The sequence below is a fragment of the Palaemon carinicauda genome, chromosome 18 (genome assembly GCF_036898095.1).
Source record: "Palaemon carinicauda isolate YSFRI2023 chromosome 18, ASM3689809v2, whole genome shotgun sequence".
Taxonomy (NCBI): domain Eukaryota; kingdom Metazoa; phylum Arthropoda; class Malacostraca; order Decapoda; family Palaemonidae; genus Palaemon; species Palaemon carinicauda.
This window is the reverse complement of record NC_090742.1, coordinates 33,099,267-33,120,628: the sequence shown is the minus strand read 5'-3', so window position 1 is coordinate 33,120,628 and position 21,362 is coordinate 33,099,267. Positions and strand designations below refer to the sequence as shown.

Here is a 21,362-nt window from a genome sequence, read left to right as displayed (position 1 = left end):
AGTATCTCAACGGGTGGCTGGTGACCTGGACAACCTAAAGTCTTAAATCAGTTCTTCTAAAGCTCAGAATGATTGAACTGACATCTTAGTATATTTTAAATGTCTGGATCGTGTTGTAACAGGTTATTTTTTGAAGCTGGCACAAATGTATTGTAACTTTATCTTTAAAAAGAGGGAAAAAATTTTCTTTGCTACATAAAAATGTTTCAGATGCTCAAGATTACTTGAAGTAGATGTCAGCACCTTTTATGGGTCCTCTGTTTGATAAAGTTGTTTATTTAAGTTGAGGATCAGGTGTTTTAATTTCACACTTTGTGCTGTACAATTTCAATCATCTTCTTATCAATATCCTGGTTCTTCTACTTCTTAACAACCTTCTCTTCATGCACAACCAAGGGAAAGGTATATCTAGAGTCTCTGGTAGTGTTTTCATCACATAAATTCAAGGGTTTATCAGAAAAAGTCTCCTTCCTTCTTACAAGACAAGAAAGATTCACAAATCTATCAAGTGAAAAGAGCAGATATTTAAAGGTATGGGGGCAAACAGACTTTTATTTCAAGCATGTTGTTAAAGTTTTATTTTTGGATATATGTGATATTTATCTTCCTTTTATTCATATTCTTTCTAAGACTTTCTATCTACCTTCGTGAGTCGTATTAACAAAAACACCTTTACACTCGTTGCGTTTTTATGTCCAACTGAGGTTACAAGGTGACAGAACAACACCCTACAGTTTCATCTCGTCATATGGGGTGGGGTTGTTTACATTATGGTAAGGGAACGACCAATGTTAGCATTCGCTGCTGCCAGGCGGTAAAGTTGAAATCAAATAATTACAAAAATTCAAAACTGAGAAACACATAGATTATTCTAATGTCTCTCCTTGAAGAACAGTTTTGTTATATGTCAACAAAGACAAAAATCATCTAAAAGGAAATAACGAAATCTTTTGTTTCAACACTGCAAACAAAATACTCATGAACAGCTTTGTTGTAACTTGAATAATGATAAAAGCTATTTAAACTGACATAACATTATACTTTGACATTACAAACAAAATATTCAATCTGAGTATGCATAATCATTTAAGCATATCAAAAGAAATGTAAGCACAAAAACATATACTGTACTTTGATCTCTCAGAACATCAGTTGGTTTGTCGACAAACTTTTTGAATCCAAGTTCCCAAAGTAGTTTTCTGAAATAAACTACTGTACTTTTCTTGTTGCTCCACAAAGTGCTACATATGCTGCTTCATTTGTTAAAAGTGTAGATATTCTAGGCTCCCTGTTTCTCCATGATATTGGTCCACCTGCTAGGATGATTACAAATCCAGAGATGTATTTTCTTCCACCATGATCATTTGCATGCACCCATGCTGTTTGATGTTCTTGAGTTTTCTGGAAGCAAATGGCTAAATATTGAGTCTTCTTGAGATATCGTAGATGTTTTGCACTCTTCAGATTTTGTTTGTTAGGATCTTGATTTTTGTGGCATAGTGCTTCTGTGGCAAAAGCTATGTCAGGTCTAGCACAATTTACTAGGTGTAACAAGCTGCCAGTGATCCATCTGTATTCTGTTGCATTACGTACCTCATCTTCTGGGACCTCTCTTTTTTTTTTTTTTTTTTTAAATTTAGGGCTAATGATGTTGACAACCCTTTAGATTCAGCAAGAGTTTGATTTAACAGCACTTCTTGAATGTAGTCTGTCTGATGGATCAGAATTGTTGATGGATCTTCTCTGATGTACTTAATGGAAAGAATATTTGATGCCTCTCTTAGATCTTTTACGGCATAAATATTCTTTAATTATTTCTTGAAATGTGTCACATTTTCTGAATTTCCAACTATGATAAAATCATCTACATGAACAGCAATAATTGTTGTTTTTTTTGCTTCATTATAGTAGATACATCTCTCAAATTCAGATCTAATGAGGCCTGTTTTTGTCAGCCTCTCGTTTAGTTCTTCATTCCAATTTCTACTGCTTTGAGGTAAGCCGTAGATATTTTTCTCCACTTCACAAACAAAATTTTTTTCTGTTTGCAACTTAACAACCCTTTGGTTATTTCATAAATATGACTGTTGAGATAGGTTGAATTAACATGAAGCTGTTCAACAGACCATGAATTTTCAGTAGCTAATGCAAATAACAGTCTAATGCTCGATTTCCTCACTACAGGAGCGTAATTCTCTAGGTAGACCACACCAGGTGTTAGGCAGAACCTTCTGGCCACAAGTCTTGCTTTATGTGCCATTACCTCACCAAGTTCATTGTATTTTCTTGAATACCCACTTGCAATCAATCACTCTGTGTCCTGTTGGTCTTGACACTATTTTCCAGGTGTCCATGCTTTCTAACACTTCCATTTCTTGCAGCATTGCAGCTTCCCACTTGTCTTTGTCAGGATAAATGAGTGCTTCTTCTACAGTCAATGGGTCTTTTGGAAAATGCTGGAAATCTGTATTGACCTTGCAACATAGGCACATTCTTGGTTTCCTCGTCCTTTGGGATCTTTTCAAATTAGGTTCCTCGTCATGGTTCTCTTAATGATTTTCTTGATGATCTTGTTTTTATTCTTTTTCAGGAATTTTGTCTTGATTTAATTCACTGTTTTCAGGCTTGTCTTCTTGATTATCTTTCCTGTTTCTATTGCTTGTTTCATCATCAGAGAAATGGTTCTCCCAATCCGTGTTTTTATGTGTCCGAGTCAGATAAGAAGATAGTTACTGTTTGCTTCTTGGGTGTGGTTCCTACTGCTGGTTCCCTTATTTTAAAAGGGTAAATCTCTTCTTTAAAGTCAACTTTAATGGCATTGATCATGACTTGTTTGTTGATGTTCCACAACTTTAATCCCTTTTGGTTTGGGCACACCCCCATGTAGACACATCTTTCTGCTCAAACTTCTAGCTTTGGAGTCTCACTTAGCTAAGCCAAAGCTTCATAGTCGAACAATTTGATAAATTTCAGGTCGTCACATTCGAGGTTTCTCCCATTCCACAGCACAAATGGAATTTCGTTAATGGCCATTGACATTGTTCTATTCTTGATGTAATTTTTATGAAGAATGGCTTCATTCCCGAATTTGTGAGATACTCCAGACTCTGTTATCATGCATCTTGCTATGGCCAGCAAACTCTGGTTTAGGCATTCAGCCCCTCCATTTTGCTGAAGAGAGAACAGAATTGCCAGCCGTCTCTCTATTCCCTTCTCTGTAAGGAAAACTGAGAATTCCTTGCTGATATAAGAATTCTTTGCTGACATATTCTCCCCCATTATCAGTTTGGAGACATTGCAAATGTTTGTTGTGTTCCCTCTGCTTTGGCCATGTATTCCTTGAATTTATCCATTATTTCACTTTTCTTCTTCATTGTATCAATTTCACTGTACCTTGATACAAACTGGATCAGTTCTTTATTTGGGAATGACAACGGTCTCAGTTCCTTTTTGTGCTTCTCTAAGAGAGAAGAAAATTTAAAAAAAATATAATCTGGTCAGATTTTTCAAGAAAGTTAAAGTTATATCACTCCAAAAGTGAATGAGTCTTAGGAAATGAGGTCTGTCTAAGGATAATACTTTTATAGTTTCATAGCACCCAAAAAAACAGTGTCAATTTATCCACCAGAATCAGATTAACCTTCTTGATTGGTGGGACTCTTGTCAATATCTACTTCAATATGCAAGTCTCATGTTACAAGTCCCAGGCATTTCTTTGTTTTGCAGGACCTCTCTAGCATAATGGGGTGCTACTTTGGAGAGTCATCAAGTATCAGTAGCTGGGTTATCTTTAGGATCACAGATGTACATAAAATGCCATTTACTAGCAGTATTCGAAGCACTAGTGTTATCAGAAGAGCTAGTGAAAGGAAAAGTGATATTAGTACATGACAGCTTTCAAGGACTTTTATGTTGAAGAGAGACAAGGGAGATTTGTTTTCTTCCTTGTTTCATTCTGGGAATAAAAATACTTTGGTGGAACAACTAAGCAGAGAAGAGAAAGTATCATTGATAAAATGGTCTCTACATTCTCCAGTGTCTAGATATTTGGAAAGCTTGGAGAAGTCTGATGATAAAACTTATTAGTAACTTACGTGGTCAGGAGCATCAGCACATGATGTTGGAAATGCAAGTAGCGTTTCTAGTATTACAAGCATTCAAAGAATATTTGCGGAGGCACTTGGTAGTGATGACAAGTGACAACACCACCAAGATAGTTTATGTCAACAACCAAAGAGGCATGAGTTTGCTTCCCCTTAACTAGTTGACTGTAGAGCTGTCAGCAGATGCATTTCAGGTAAGACGAATGTAGTAGCAAACATCCCAGTCATCAAGGGTAGGCAGGCTATAGGATCGGAGTGGTCCTTATATCTTCGCAATGTTGAGAAGCTCCTTGCATTGTGGCTATAACCAGGAATCAATCTCTTGGCCTATTCCATACCCATTGATGGTTTTTTAGTACACCTTCCAACACCCATGGGATCACCTTGATGCCTACACATTTCCTCTGTTCAGCCTGACTAGCCGAATGTTAATCATGCAATGCCTAAGGATGATCCTGATGGCCACAAGCTGAGTGGTATCCTGATCTGTTAGCACCTCTAGTCGAGGTCCCTAGAGAACTAAGCCCATAGAACACACTTCTCTATCAGCTGAACCTTCAATCTAGTCTCCAAACGTGAAGTCAAGCAACTTCACATATTGGTGGTACTCCTTCACAAATGACTAAAACCCTGCACAGATAAATTCCTTATCATTAGTGCTACCTCTGGACCAACTTTTTTAAATAATCTGGACACCAAGACATCCCTCTCTTAAAAACCTAGTCAGCCCACTGGTTTGCTGTCTGGTGTGGTAGAAAGGTCACTTTCTTTCCTCCAAACATGATAAGTCTCATGTACTCCTCAAAAGAGTCAGAGATTGATAGCCCTGCTGTCTTGGCAAAGTACAACAAAACACCTGACCACTGGCCAAGTTACGAGACAGCTTGAAGGGAGGCCACAGAGACTTTGATTTCCTACATTAGAGCCAGAGACATATCTCCATTACCCTCATTAGACTGAAGGTAGCAGGGAGCCAAATGGTACCAGTTACCCTTACATAAAACCATTAAGACCAACGGACATAGTCAAAGATGGGACTAGTTGTCTATGAAGTGAAAATCTTCCCCTTCCTGGCAGAATGACATTTGGACCATCACTTATGGTATCTACTAGGTCCTTATTTGCTAAATGTATCAGGTTTGAGTGACTAAAACCATGTCTCATACTTGATTAACCCACAAAAACCCAACAACTGAATAATTTAACCAAGTCCTGTTGTTATACAGGTTTAGCATTCATGGAAGTGTCCGACAGTTCCACTGGGTACTTGTTGGTTGCTACATTATGTCTAATGACCAAGGCTTCTGTGTGGCAAAGAGTATGGGTCTATCAATTGATATCCAACCCTTCTGTCAACAATTGCAGGTCTGTTCATCTTGGTTACAGTTCACTGGTGGCTAGAGGTTAGAATTCCTTAACAAACACCATACCGTGTAATGGATACCTCTGAATAAAGGGTTAATGCTAAAGAGTGGTCTTGGATGTTTGCATAGGCGACCTTAACCCTAACTTATTGACAGTATGTCGGTCGTATCTCAGATGCTTCTAAATACAGTTTGTATCTGTAGACCTGGTTACAGTAAAAAACTCACTGCTTTCTCTCTGCTAGTAGATATAAAAAAACACTTGCTCACAGTAATCACTTAATGCCTAAAGGGCATAAGAATTAATGAAATCCAACCAGAAGAATCTCATCGCCAAAATCCGTCAGAATTATTCCCTCTCTTGCTACAAACCATTATCCCTTAATAGGAGACTTATCCTTAGGAGGAACTAAGTCCCAATAACCAAACTGACTGGTTTACTATCCCAGAAAATATCAAGGCACTTATGGTCCTGTACAGGAGCAAAAGTTATGACTCTTGTCAACCTCCTAATGACCTAAGCTTGAAGACATTGCAGGTGTTAAGCTAGATCCCTACCAGATAGATGGTCATGGAAGAACCTATGTCTCTAAGGATATGTTGGCTAAATATGTGGTCATTATGAGAAATGGGTTTCCATACACTCCATCCATCCTCCCCCTCGTCTGGGAGGATGGGGGAGAGATACTTCAATACAAAACTTGTCTGTAAAAAAAAAAAAAATTAATCATGAGGCTTGAGTGTATCTAGCATCTGGTCCAGCACGTATCATAACAACGCTGCATCCCAATGGAGGGGAAAACATATGTCACGACCTTTACCTTGACAAGATCCTTGTCCTGTAAGGGAGCGCAACAAAACTTGTTGTGTTGTAGAGCTACCGCAACACTAAGGGTAAAGTTATCCATGGACCTGTGGGTATACTCCCTTAGGTAGTGGGTAGTGAAGGTCATTCTAGACTCCTGCTGGCAAGACTTGCACCACTGACAGGTTCTAACCATAGGTTTAGGGTAGATCTGATATCTCTTGACTTTGCGCACTTCCATCCTATCGTTAGATAAGCACGCCTGATAGTCTTACAAAGTTAGAACATTGTTCTCGGGTATATTCTTTTATCATCCTTCTCGTGCTGAGGAAGTCTCTGGTGCTATGCATGGAGTCCTGAATTCTCTTAGGTAGTATCATTGTGTCTTCACAGGACAGACAAGCTAGTCATCTTGATCCCAGCTAGTCGTTTCGTTTAAAGAAGAGATGAAGTACTGAAATCTGGAGTTGTGAACGGCTGTATTCTGGGTCTTGGACACTATTTCCCCCAAAGAGGAAAGGTCTAAGCTCTTCAGTCTTAAAACTTGGTAAATGCTAAGAAAAGCCTCTCTCAATAAAGTTAATTTGGGAAATCTACAATCCATTGCAGAGAGGCTCTGACTGGAGAAATATCCTCTGTACTGTACAACACTAGTTGCAGAAGAAACAAGCAGATGCGGGTACCATTCGGTGTGCAGCCACTTGAAGGCCACCAGAGTCATCCTGAAGACCAATGTCATCAACAGTTTGTTGATAAATCGGCAAATTAGGCAGAAGGGCAAAAAGGCTTATGAGTCCTGATTGTTCCAGGGGTCTTGGGAGGTTTCCTCGAACATTGCTGACAGGTCTGGAACAGGTAAATGGTGATCCCCAAAGAGCAAGAAGCATTTCCACCATGTAAGGATGCAAGGACCACACCTACCATACACCAGCCCCTGGCAATGGAGCTTGGCAGCCTAAATAGTTGTCAGTCGCCCATATACGCCTTTCCTAGTCGAAAAGGATCTGTGAAACAGTACACCCCCGCTTGATAACCAAACCACAAAGGTGGTGGTGTTGTATATTGCTACTGGGCTTCCTATCCTAAAAACGCTGCTTGTATTTTCAGCGGGTTGATAAGCGGGTGCCCCGCTTCCTTCAATGAGAACCTTCCATAGGTCATGTCGACAACATAGTTTGGTTCCTCAGGTGCACACCCCACCCCACCTTGGATGTGTCTATGAACAACCCCATTTCTTGAAGTGGGGGAGTCAGTGGAGCTCCCCTGGTAAGGTTCTTGTTCAGCCATCAGGCCAGATTGTCCCATACTTCTTGTTCTACTGGAACCAGCTAATAGGGGAATCGTAGTTGCTGACCAGCGATACTCCAAACACCATTGGTGGAGGCCCCTGTGCAGAATGAGCCTTGACAACAACAGGAATTGTCTTAGAAAACGTTGCCACCGTTGAGTCACCTCCCCGAGTCTGCTCGTACGATCGTCCGATATGTTCGGCAGCATCCAGTAGTCTATCTTTTGCTTGGGCATGAGACTAGTTTTTCCCGATTGATCACAGTTTCTGATTTCTGGTCCGTACCTCCCTCACATATGCAAGAAATCGATCGAAGACTAACTAACTCCGGCTGATCAGTCTTCTTGGACTTAGACAACACTATCTTCTTTGGCTCAAAAGTAGCATTTTTCAAGTCATAGCATTCAGTACGAGACCAAGATTTGCTTGTGCCAACGCTTCTTCCCGGTGAGGCACAGTTTTTTGCATACAATCTCCTCAGTACAAGAGTGAGAACAGGTAGTAGATGCCGAGCATGTGAATACTACTTCCCAGCCCTCTAGGAAAGGGGGAAAGAAAAGTAGTGCCCTTTACCTGGACCAACAGTGCACGAACACCAGTAATAGGCCTGTGAGCACCTGTACCACATACTGCGACACCTTTCCAGAACGGGTTGGTTCTCAGTATTATTATTATTATTATTATCATTATTACTAGCCAAGCTACAACCCTAGTTGGAAAAGCAAGATGCTATAAGCCCAAGGGCTCCAATAGGGAAAAATAGCCCAGTGAGAAAAGGAAATAAATATATGATGAGAACAAATTAACAATAAATCATACTAAAAGCAGTAACAACGTCAAAACAGATATGTCATATATAAACTATTAATGTAAAAAACAGATATGTCATATATAAACTATTAACGTCAAAAACAGATATGTCATATATATACATACATACATATACCAAGGCACTTCCCCCAATTTTGGGGGGTAGCCGACATCAACTAAAGAAACAAAAACAAAAAGGGGACCTCTACTCTCTACGTTCCTCCAGCCTAACAAGGGACTCAACCGAGTTCAGATGGTAATGCTAGGGTGCCACAGCCCACCCTCCCACATTATCCACCACAGATGAAGCTTCATAATGCTGAATCCCCTACTGCTGCTACCTCCGCGGTCATCTAAGGCATCGGAGACAGCAGCAGGGCGTCACAATCGCTCGCCATTCATTCCTATTTCTAGCACGCTCTCTTGCCTCTCTCACATCTATCCTCCTATCACCCAGAGCTTCCTTCACTCCATCCATCCACCCAAACCTTGGCCTTCCTCTTGTACTTCTCCCATCAACTCTTTTGGAAAGAAGTGAAGAGAGTAAGGAAGGCTGGCTCAAGAATTGAAGAGACAGTGAAAGATGGAAATGGAAGGTTGTTAAAAGGAGAGGAGGCAAGGAAAAGATGGGCGGAATATTTTGAAAGTTTACTGAATGTTGAGGATAATAGGGAGGCAGATATAATTGCTGTTGCAGGTGTTGAGGTGCCAGTGATGGGAGATGAGAATGAGAGAGAGATTACAATAGATGAAGTGAGGAGAGCACTAGATGAAACGAGAGTAGGAAAAGCGTCTGGTATGGATGGTGAGAGAGCTGAGATGTTGAAGGAAGGGGTTGTGACTGTACTTGAATGGTTGATGAGATTGTTTAATATGTGTTTTGTGTTGTCAATGGTACCAGTAGATTGGGTTTGTGCATGTATTGTCATATATATATACTATAAAAACACTCAGGTCAGCCCGGTCAACATAAAAACATTTGCTCCAACTTTGAACTTTTGGAGTTCTACTGATTCAACTACCCAATTAGGAAGATCATTCCACAACTTGGTAACAGCTGGAATAAAACTTCTAGAATACTGAGAAGTATTGAGCCTCATGATGCAGAAGGCCTGGCTATTAGAATTAACTGCCTGCCTAGTATTTTGAACAGGTTAAAATTGCCCAGGGAGATCTGAATGTAAAGGATGGTCAGAGTTATGAAAAATCTTATGCAACATGCATAATGAACTAATTGAATGACGGTGCCAAAGATTAATATCTAGATCAAGAATAAGAAATTTAATAGACCGTAAGTTTCTGTCCAACAAATTAAGATGAGAATCAGCAGCTGAAGACCAGACAGGAGAAAAATACTCAAAACAAGGTAGAATGAAAGAATTAAATCAGAATAGATTGATCACCAAAAATCTTAAAAGACTTTCTCAATAAGCCAATTTTTTGTGCAATTGAAGAAGACACAGACCTAATGTGTTTCTCAAAAGTAAATTTGCTGTCAAGAATCACACCTAAAATTCTAAGTCATACAAATTTAAAGAAACTTTATCAATACTGTACTGAGATCCGGATGTTGAGGACCCACCGTCCTTGACCTACTTACAATCATACTTTGAGTTTTGTTAGGATTCAACTTCATACCCCCATAATTTGCACCATGCACTAATTTTAGCTAAATCTCTATCAAGGGATTCACCAACCCCACAACTACATTCAGGGGATGGAATTGATGCAAAGAGAGTAGCATCATCTGCACGTGCAACAAGCTTGTTTTCTAGGTCAAACCACATGTCATGTGTATATAGTATGAAAAGTAATGGGCCAAGAACACTACCCTGTGGAACACCGGATATCAAATTCCTATACTCACTATGGTGCCCATCAACAACAACTCTGAGATCTATTACTTGAAAAATCAATAATAATGCTAAGAAACGACCCACCCACTCCCAACTGTTTCAGTTTGAAAACAAGGGCCTCATGATTAACACAGTCAAAGGCAGCACTAAAATCAAGGCCAATCATACGAACTTCCTAACCACAATCAAGGGATTTCTGTACATCCTACTCATGTACACACGGGAAGAGAACATTTACATGACTTATCAATCAGTCTTCCTGGACTTCTTTGATGATGTCTTCGAATGAAGATAAGGCACAGGAGCAGGAGGAACTTGAACTCATACACGCCAGTGACAAAGCTCCCACAGGGTAAGAGACCAGAAGCAACTCTTTAAAGAGATATCATCACTGGGTGATACACCATTAATGTCTTTCCAGGGTCAGGAGGAGGACATTACAAGGAAGAGGAAGGGTAGAACCCCTCCCTCTAACACTCAGTGGCAAAGGATTTTTCCTGTAACAGAGAGCTCTAGCGATATGTAAGGAGCGAAAACTTCTTTAGGTTCAAGTTGTCATTATAAAGCCCACTAGCGAGGGAATGAACAGCAACAGACATGCTACCCAAGAGGAACAATTACGTTATGGATAAGTACAGGTTTGCACACATAACTATTGTAAATCTACAGTTTACTCAGAATCAACTGTATATGTTTGACTTTGTCCTTTAATATCCCTCGAACATGACTATCTGCCAGCACATCTTAAAGAGAAAGCAAAAATTTAAAACAGCCAGATTATGAGGTAGCAGAGAAGTATATCTAAACTGCGCTGCAGCTGGTAGCAGAGAAGTATATCTAAACTGCGCTGCAGCTGATATCAAAGTAAGGGTTGGTTGGGCCTACCCTCCACCTTCCAGCAACTACAACCACCTCGTTAAAAGTTTAAATGGCAGTTTCCTGTTTGGTAGAAATCATACTCCTATTAAAAAATGATAGTTTGTATTCGTGCAGGAACATGTAATAAAAACTCCAAACAAACTATTTAATTACTGAGGAAATTACAAAACTTGGGGCTGGACGGGGTAATTTGTGACCGCTGTTGACGACCAGAAGATAGTAGCTTATTAGAACAAAGGCAAAGTCTTCACTCGGACTGCTACCTGGGAAAGAGCTTTCTCACATGAAAAGGGGGGAGGCACTGTATTAGGCAGCTTACTGTACCAATAGGGAGCTTAGATATTTTGTTATTTTCTATGCAGGTGTCAAAGCTTTTTCTTACAGAGGAGAACAGCAATGAACTTTTGAAGGATTAATTAAAAATATGACTATAATTTGCATCAATGAGAATTTCATTTTGAAAATTTATTCTAATATAGAATTTTATTAAATAGTTTCTAATACAAAACTTCTTTACAGGTAAGATATACAACCAATGAAGAATACTTAGCATCAGTTCCAGAGGAGTCGGGAATATCTCCAGATACTGGAGAAGGTGTGGGCATTGTACTAGACATCAAGCCAAAACTTGCAACTGTTGTACATCAAGACTCTGGTGAGAATAAGATTGTATTAGATGCCTCTCAGAATGAAAAAGGAAAGGAAGCCATCTCTGCACTCTAAGTCTGTGATGAACAAGAAAAATTTTGCATGCAGTTTGTGAAAACTCATGAAAAGAATGAACGTTGTATTCTTGGTAGAACTATTATTACCATAGAAGCTCTCAGCCACGTGTAACTCGTGTTTGTGTTAACTCTAAAAAAAATGTGATTTGTTAATGCAGGTCTTTCACTAGGTACAGATTAAGTGTTGTCAAGTCAATATGCTCTAAGAACAAATATTTGAGTTCTAATCTGAGAAGAAGAAAGAGACTTCTACTGTATATGTCCACAATCAGAAGCACAATTATGGTACAATATTTTTTTTAATACAGAAAAGTAAAAGCACCAATTCACATTAGTGTTACAAAATGCTTCCTCTTTCAATAATTAAATTAGTTTGAAATCACTGCAAAGGACACATTAATTTCATGGATAAAGTTACTAGAGCCACAAACATTCCCCCCTTCGCCTCCAGTCTTAAATACGCCATGTCGGGAGAAGTCTTAATTTACGGCTTGATATCCTTCCATGTATGTTAAGAGGATTTCCTATATTCTGTATGTGTGCCCCAAACTATGAAAGTATAGGAAACATTTTTATTTTTATGACTAAGATTTGTATTGAAATTGATGCACATTGGAGCATGTGGAAAAAAGATGTTCATTGGGTCCTGCAATAACACATTGTGGTTATTTAAAATATTAATATATTTTTCCAGCAAAATTTACTCAGCAAGTCATTAACAAAAGATAATGCTGACACAAACTAAAGTTCATTTATAATTATTAAAAATTACTTTCCTTTCTGTTTATGCCAAATTACTCAATATTACCGTCAATGCATTCTTTAAATAAATACTTATTCTTCCCTTGAATAAATGCACAATTAGTCTTTTGTAAAAACTGCTCCAAGGTTCAATTAATGACAGTGAAAAGGAATAGGAATTCTTGCATAAATACTGTAAGTTTGGTAATTATTTAAGTTCTGTTACAAAAATATTTTCCATTTATATTTCCTACTTGTAGGAATTAAACAGGGATAATTTTACAGGAACATAATTTGTTTTCCATCCTTTAAATTAGCTTGGTTATGATGCAACACATCAGTAACTATATAAATAGATACAAGAGTAGTAAGCATTTTCCTTAAAAGTAAAAAAGATTTCTATGCCAAAATGGAATTTTGGTAAAATATGACAAACTTATAACAGAGTTTGTATTTTTCCTAACATACAAACCCGAATTCTTTACTATAGGAGATATTCTAGCGCGAGCTGGAAAATACGGCAGAAAAACCTTAACAAGGTCGTTAATGACCGGGCAGGTAGTTACCCACCTGTTAGCGGTGGGGGGGACCGCCGGTCGGTAGCTGCTGTTTACCTTCAATCGGATTCTAGCTAGGAAGATTTGTGTAAAGAATTCGGGTTTGTGTGTTAGGAAAAATACAAACTCTTGTCATAAGTTTGTCATTTGTTCCTACACTTGATACAAACTCTCATTCTTTACTATAGGAGACTTGGTCTTGAAGCCAGGGTGGCCAAGGTTCCATATTCCTAGGGAAGATAGTCTTCAGACTAGACTCTTTTGAAGCAACAATCTTCCGTAAATCTTCTTTCTTTGTAGATCCCCATAATCTCAGCACGACTGAAGGTTTGTAGCTTAGTGGAAACAAATGTTTCAGGAGGAAGTGGTTCAGGAACATTCGACTCGGACCCCTTCAAATTTAGGATTCCCCCAACCTTGAAAAGGGGAAACCTCGTGACCACGAGTATAACTTATACCCTGTGAGAGGAATCAGATGAGTATCATACCTTATTTCCATTGGTGAGTAGTCCAGCTAAAACTGGATACAGACTATGATCCCCAGATGGGAGGGAGAAGGAAACGAAGAAGATAGATGGATGTCCTTCTTAAATTCTTAAAACCTAGTGTAACTCAGTATCCTCAGCCAATGGTTACTGTCCCCTGAAAGGGCGTAAGGTAGCTACAGTACCCGTTGACCTGTCACAATAGGCCCTATAGAAAGGGTGTCTAGAGACCTATGTGTCACGTCGCTCAAACAGTGAGCGGTGAATGTAGATTGGCTTTTCCAGACCCCAGCATTTAAGACTAGGGAGACTGAGAAATTTCTCAAATGCCAGTGAGGCAACCACTCTCCTAACTTTTAGGGCTTTGGGTTGTGCTGCCTCTGGGTCTCCATGAAAAGACCTCACAATAACTTTCTTGAGCCAGAAAGGGATGGTATTGCGAGAGGTTCTCTTCTTTACCTTGTTGGTACGAAGGAAGAGATGACGGAGACGTGGTCTGAAAGGTCTGGTGCGCTTCAGGTATTTCTTTAGCGCCCTGACTGGGCATAGTAACAACTGGTCTGTATCCTGTGTTACCTTATTGAGGCTGGAAAACTAAAATTCTCAAAATCTCTCATCAAGAGATGAAGGATTATGAGTCTAGCCACCAAGCCAGGTATGAAGTTGCGAGACACTCAAACCCCCCCCCCCCATCCCTTAGAATGGGTGACGACGTAAGACAGACCATGTAGCTCACTGACCCTTTTAGCCGTGGACAGAGGTATGAGGAAGATGGTCTTAAGGTTCAGAAAGTAGCCTGAGGCCCTTAAGGGCTCATAGGGCAGACCCTTCAGGGAACGTAAGACGCATCTCACGGTGATGGTCTAACCTCAAGTGGGGGGCAAGATCACTCAAAACCACGAATCAACCAAGGTGATGTCTTCTGAGGCAGAGAGGTCAACCCCTTCTCAGTTTACAGATGAGGCTCAAGGCTGAGCGATAGCCCTTAATCGCCGAGACTGAGAGGAGCTTTTCCTCACTGAGGTACAAAAGGAAGTCTGGGAACTACTGATTCCTTCCTTTTGAGAACCCAATTGCTCCACATGGTCGCTGTTGTAGCGGTCAAGAAGTCCATTGTCTTGGCCCCAGCAGTTAGGACTTCCTGTAGGGACTCCATGAAGTCTTGGTTTGACAAGTCCTCGTGGCTCACGAGGTAGCCAACTGTAACAGACCACGTGTCAAGCCAAGAAGGAGCCTCCAGAAGGGACATTGAAGCCGCTTCCTTTGGCGAGGCTTCTGTGACTGAGAAGAGCCTGGAAGTGTAGAGTGTCTCTTTGAGGATTAGCCCTATGTGAGCCTCGCCGTGAGGGGATCAAAGATCAGAGGAGAAGGGTTGACATCTCTAATCTCGTAAAGGGCTTTCTCTCTTAAACTGGAATTTATTAGATTCTTGAGACTTCAGGGAACCCGTTTCTCCTGCAACCGCCTGCGATACCTCCTCAGATGGCCTGCAGGGCGAACAGACCAGGTTTAAAGGTTCAAAGGTCGCTCATGAATGGCAGAGGCAAGGGACAGTGGCATAGCACTAGCAGTTAGGACAATGCCCTAGAGACTGACCATATATAATATGGTCAACGACCAAGCCTCCTCTCTATCCCAGCTAGGATCAGGGAGGGCCAGGCAGTGACTGCTGATGACTCAGCCGATAGACCTATAGGCTCCCCCAAACCCCCCAACCTTAGCTCACAAAGATGATAAGGTTGCAGACACTAATGGCACTAACGAGTCTGAGAGGGACTCGAACCCCAGACTGTCAAACACCAGTCAGAGACGTTACCAATCAGGCCACAGCCAGAAGATCAATTCTGGTCTTAGGGTTTGGCGTGGACGACATAGCCTGTATAAGGCTGGAGCGTCAAGAGGTCGAGGAGACAGATGCAAATCGCCAAGGCATGAGATATTACACGTAGTTCTTAGAGTCCTTAAATAGGAGAATTCTAAGTCCTTCGATGGCAGCTCTTCCGAGGAATCCTCAGGCTGCGCTAATTCCTCACGTGTTATTACAGGTAAAGTGGAGACGCGAGTAGCAGACAAACCTTATGTCTTACCCCTCGCATCTTTCTTATCGAAAGAGGAAGAACGGTAGAAGTCGGAGTGTCTGGAGGTAATGGCGAAGACCGTTGACGAGAGTTGGAAGACTCTACGTCATAAGAGTAAAACTCTTGATGAGATGGTCGCGCGCATAGCGCTAATTCCGTGCATGCGCGGACACTCTGTGCTAATTGTTATGAGCCAGACGACTCTGCGTAACTGAAACTCGAAGGCTCCAAGTCGTGTGAACTCGAAAGTCCAGCGCGACAGAGGGCCGAAGGACTCCTAAGGTCATGAGCACCCGTAGGATCAACATGACGAGAGTTCAAAGGCTCCCGATCACGCCCGGCGAAAGGGTGATCATCACGGTCAACGTGAGGAGAACCAGTAGGTTAAAAAAGACATCTCCTTACAGTACGAGGAGGAGAACGTCAGGGATGAAGAACACTCCTCCGCGGGGTAGGTTTGTTCCCCTGAAGAGAGCTTGTTTCAAAAAATTATTAATCTAAACTGAACCACAAAAACATTCAACTTGTCTATAAGAAGGATTATTATTCCTTTTAAATTTGTCCAAGTTGATACTCTACCTACTATCTAAGATAGGGATTCTGGTCTTATTACATTATTATGAATATAAGTCAATGCTATAGTGTTCTCTGAAACCACACCTATAAACTTTACCCGCAACTCCTGACCCTGAGGTATTTTGAACACTTGCTAGAAGTTCCCTGCAATTAATATAAAGAGTTTTGTTATTAAGCACTTCCCAGATAAATGGAGATACGCTATTCTTTCTGTGAAGTAGATAGGGTTAGGAACGAAGTGGTGAGGGAGAGAACAGGTGTAAGAAATGAGTTAGCGGCTAGAGTGGATATGAATGTGTTGAGGTGGTTTGGCCATGTTGAGAGAATGGAAAATGGTTGTCTGCTAAAGAAGGTGATGAATGCAAGAGTTGATGGGAGAAGTACAAGAGGAAGGCCAAGGTTTGGGTGGATGGATGGTGTGAAGAAAGCTCTGGGTGATAGGAGGATAGATGTGAGAGAGGCAAGAGAGCGTGCTAGAAATAGGAATGAATGGCGAGCGATTGTGACGCAGTTCCGGTAGGCCCTGCTGCTTCCTCCGGTGCCTTAGATGACCGCGGAGGTAAGAGCAGTAGGGGATTCAGCATTATGAAGCTTCATCTGTGGTGGATAATGTGGGAGGTTGGGCTGTGGCACCCTAGCAGTACCAGCTGAACTCGGTTGTCCCTTGTTAGGCTGAAGGAACGTAGAGAGTAGAGGTCCCTTTTTTTTTTTTTTTTTTGTTGATGATGTCAGCTACCCCCCAAAATTGGGGGAAGTGCCTTTGGTATATGTATGTACCCATTAAAAGTGATGTCTGGAACCCTCGATCATAAAGACATTCCCTGCTATAGCCAACAAGGAACATTCCAGTGATATAGCAGTTGGTTCTGTATCATTAGAACAGCTTTTTTAAAGAAGCCATTGTCCTCAGCAGTCTCATCCACATCCAAACTGATAGTGACTTGATCCTATTGAATATTTCCAACAAAAGATGACAACCTTTTTCCCAACAGAAAAATTTAAAAAAGAAACTTTTTATTATCATTCCCAATTGTAGAATTTTCATTTATTATTATAATTACCAGCTAAGCTACAACCCTAATTGGAAAAGCAGGATACTATCAGCCGAAAGGCCTCAACAAGGAAAAATAGCCCAGTGAGGGAAAGAAATAAGGAAATAAATAAACAAGAAAAGTTATGAACAATCAAAATATTTTAAGAACAGTAACATTAAAATAGATATCTTTCATATATAAACTATAAAGAGACTCATGTCAGCCAGTTCAACATAAAAATATTAGTTGCAAATTTTAATTTTTGAAGTTCCAATTCAACTACTGTACCTGATTAGAGGATCATTCCACAATCTACATAGCTGGAATAAAACTTCTAGAATATTGTGTAGTATTGAGCCTTACGATGGAGAAGGCATGACAGAATTACTGTAACGTTGTTAATAGTTTATATATGACATATTTGTTTTGACGTTGTTGCCTTTTTTAGAATGATTTATTGTTAATTTGTTCTCATTTGTTTATTTCCTTTCCTCACTGGGCTATTTTCCCTATTGGGGCCCCTGGGTTTATAGCATCTTGCTTTTCCAACTAGGGTTGTAGCTTGGATAGTAGTAGTAATAATAATAATAATACCTAGTACTGTTTTAAAAACAGGATGGTGCCAGAGGTTAATATCTAGATCAGGAATAAGAAATTTTATACAGTAAGTTCCTATCCAACAAATTAAGATGAGATTCACCCGTTGAAGACCAGACAGGAAAACAATACTCAAAACAAGGAAAAATAAAATAATTAAAACTCTTCTTCAGAATCGATTAATCACTGAAGTCATTTTTTTGTGCAATTGAAGAAGAGAGACTGGATGTATTTCTCAAAAGTAAATTTGCTATCAAGAATCATATCTAAAAAAAAAAAAAAAATTATCAATGCTGAAATCCGTATATTGAGGAGCCAGTCCTCCACCTATTTACAATGATACTTGAGTTTTGTTAGGGTTCAATTTCATGCCCCATAATTTGCATCGTGCACAAATTTTAGCTAGATCTCTATTAAGGGATTCAGCAACCCCAGACCTACATTCAGGAGATGAAATTGATGCAAAGAGAGTAGCATCATCTACATAGGCAATGAGCTTATTTTCTAGGCCAAACCACATGTCATGTGTATATAGTATGAAAAGTAATGGGACAAGAACACTATCGTGAGAAACACCTGATATCACATTCCTGTACTCACTACGGTGCTCATCAACTCCTCTTTGTGATCTGTTACTTAAAACTTAAAGAATGATACTAAGAAAAGACTCACCCACTCCCAATTGTTTGAGTTTGAAAACAGGGGCATCCTTCATGATTAACATGGTCAAAGGCAGCACTAAAATCAAGGCCAATCATGTGAACTTCCTGACCACAATCAAGGTATTTCTGTACAGCAATGGAGCTTGGAAGAGGGCCATCACATGCTCCAAGTCCTTTATGAAAGTCAAATTGCAAACTAGGGAACAGATGACTACCTTCAGTTGGATTAAATGAGCCCTCTCCAAACTGAACCAGACTCCCAACCTCAGTAGCCATAATTGCTGAAGCTGTATTCTTTTTAACAAATTGACCTTACAAAGGCATTTGACATCATCATCTCCTCCTACGCCTATTGACGCAAAGGGACTCTAATTTCGCCAGTCATCTCTATCTTGAGCTTTTGAATCCATACTTCTCCATGCATCAATTGCCTTAGCTAGATAGGCATTGTGCATCACTAGGAATTGGCTATCCTTTGATGTATCTAGCAAATGAATCCTCTGGATTTAACATTTGACAGGGCCCATAAACTCCTTTGTAAGATACAGTACTTGCAAAATATAGAATTCCTAGCAAATTTCTAAAAATAAAACTTCACCCCTTACTTCCAACCTGCAAGTAGGTATACCTTCAGGAGCGTGTACTTCAAACTGTTTATGTCCTCAATAATGGCTTTTTTGGGCACAGCCATGTCGTCCTGATGGAAGGTTCCTTTAGGCAGCTTTCTAAGGGATATTTGGCTACAGTGATACTCAGAGAATTAACCACAGGTTCCCAGAATTCTAACTCCTGGCGCGAGTATCCTTAATATAACTTTTAATGATATCGCATAAAATCAGGGGACGTATTTCTTGATACGACACATGCCAATCTTCACCCCGAATAGATTTTACGCTTTGAGGGGGAAGAGTGGCGAAAATGAAGGAGAGCCGTTATCAAGGTTACCCGGTGGATCCCCTCTCAGTACTACTACGGCGTATTATTCCTTTTAACGTAGCCATTTAAGCACGGTGCTCTCGGTGTTATTACTGTTTTCAAGGAATACAGTGGAACCTCTACATACGATTGTCCCAACATACGAATTTTCCAACATACGAAGTAAAATTCGACCAAATTTCTGTCTCAACATACGAAGTGTTGCTCCAACATACGACGTAAACAATACGCTTACCCGTGGAATTTTCTCGAAAGCGTGCAGCGTAGTTTGTTGTTGACGCCGCTAGACGGCAGCACATCAGAGGGACTCCAATCGAGCGTCACCTTGATCAGTCCTCTCGTCGCGTGCGCATCGTGTGGTTGTCCTCTATTCGCTCAGTTTTAACAGTTTTTTATCTTGCCTTTTCCCGTGTTGTTTTCTGTGTTCCATAATCATTGGTCCTAAAAAGCTTAGTTTCGGTTCAGGAAGTAGTAGCAGTGGTGAGGAAAAGAGGAAGTCTATGCTTTCATTAGAATTAAAGCAGGAAATCATAGAAAAGCATGAGCGAGGTGTACGTGTTAGCGATCTGGCTAAACAATATGGCCGGAATATGTCCACGATCTCGACGATCATAAAACAGAAGTCAGCCATTAAATCAGTGAAACCTTCGAAGGGGATCACGATTATTTCTAAACGTCGTAGCCCTACCCTTGAAGAGATGGAACGACTTTTGTTAATATGGATCAAAGACAAGGAGATTGTTGGGATACGATCACGGAAACGATCATTTGTGAGAAGGCCAGCGCTATCTACAGTGACTTGAAGGTGGCGCGCTCTTGGGGTGACGCGGGGGAGAGTTTAGCCGATCCTACGACGGAGGAATTCAAGGCGTCTCGAGGTTGGTTCAAGAAATTTAGGAAACGGACCGGGATTCATTCAGTTGTTCGTCATGGAGAAGCTTCGAGTTCGGACACTAAGGCTGCTAAAGACTTTGTTAAAAAGTTCGAAAGCATCGTGGCGGAGGAAGTTACGTAGAGCAGAAGGTTTTCAACTGTGATGAAACCGGTCTGTTTTGGAAAAAGATGCCTAGTCGAACGTACATTACCGCTGAAGAGAAGAAAATGCCTGGACATAAGCCAATGAAGGATCGGTTGACTCTTGCGCTTTGTGCCAACGCCAGCGGGGACTGCAAAATTAAGCCTCTGTTAGTTTACCATTCCGAAAACCCTAGGGCATTTAAAGCACATAGAATTAATAAAGACCTGCTACATGTTCTATGGCATTCTAATTCTGAGGCTTGGGTTACTAGGCCTATCTTTGTGGAATGGGTAAACGTAGTTTTCGGCCCTGCTGTCAAAAAGTACCTTCAGGAGAGGAATTTTCCTTTGAAGTGCTTGCTTTGTTTGGACAATGCACCCGCTCACCCCCCGGACTCGAAGATGATATCATCGACGAATACAAATTCATCAAGGTGTTGTATCTTCCACCGAATACCACCCCTATCCTCCAGCCCATGGACCAGCAAGTCATCTCTAATTTTAAGAAGCTGTACACCAAGCACTTATTTAAGCAGTGCTTTAATGTCACGCAAAGCACCAACTCAACTTTGCGTGAATTTTGGAGGAGCCACTTCAATATCATGCACTGCTTAAAGATCATTGATCAGGCTTGGGAGGGAGTAACTCGTTGGACCCTGAATTATGCTTGGAAGAAGCTTTGGCCTGATGCTGTTGCTCAAAGAGATTTCGAAGGTTTTGGCCCCGAGAATGAACCTGTGCTTGCCGCCGAGGAAGACGTCGAAGAGATTGTATCCCTTGGCAAGTCCATGGGTCTGGAGGTGGATGAAGATGACATCACCGAACTCGTCAATGAGCATCACGAAGAGC

The 21,362-nt window shown here is 40.6% G+C and overlaps 2 protein-coding genes across 11 annotated transcripts in view; one reads left to right on the top strand and one right to left on the bottom strand.

Annotated features, from left to right (window-relative positions):
- LOC137657758 (monocarboxylate transporter 14-like) overlaps positions 1-12,864 on the top strand; it is a 244,032-nt gene extending 231,168 nt beyond the window's left edge. For all 10 annotated transcript variants that reach the window (XM_068392237.1, XM_068392236.1, XM_068392247.1 and 7 more), the window contains one exon: positions 11,625-12,864. In XM_068392237.1, the coding sequence (XP_068248338.1) occupies positions 11,625-11,828 (204 nt within the window). In that variant the 3' untranslated portion in view covers positions 11,829-12,864. The remainder of the gene's footprint in view (positions 1-11,624) is intronic.
- Positions 11,631-21,362, bottom strand: part of LOC137657759 (c-Myc-binding protein-like) — a 91,637-nt gene continuing 81,905 nt past the window's right edge. The window contains exon 4 of the mRNA XM_068392250.1: positions 11,631-11,757. The gene's annotated coding sequence lies outside the window, so the exon portion shown is untranslated. The remainder of the gene's footprint in view (positions 11,758-21,362) is intronic.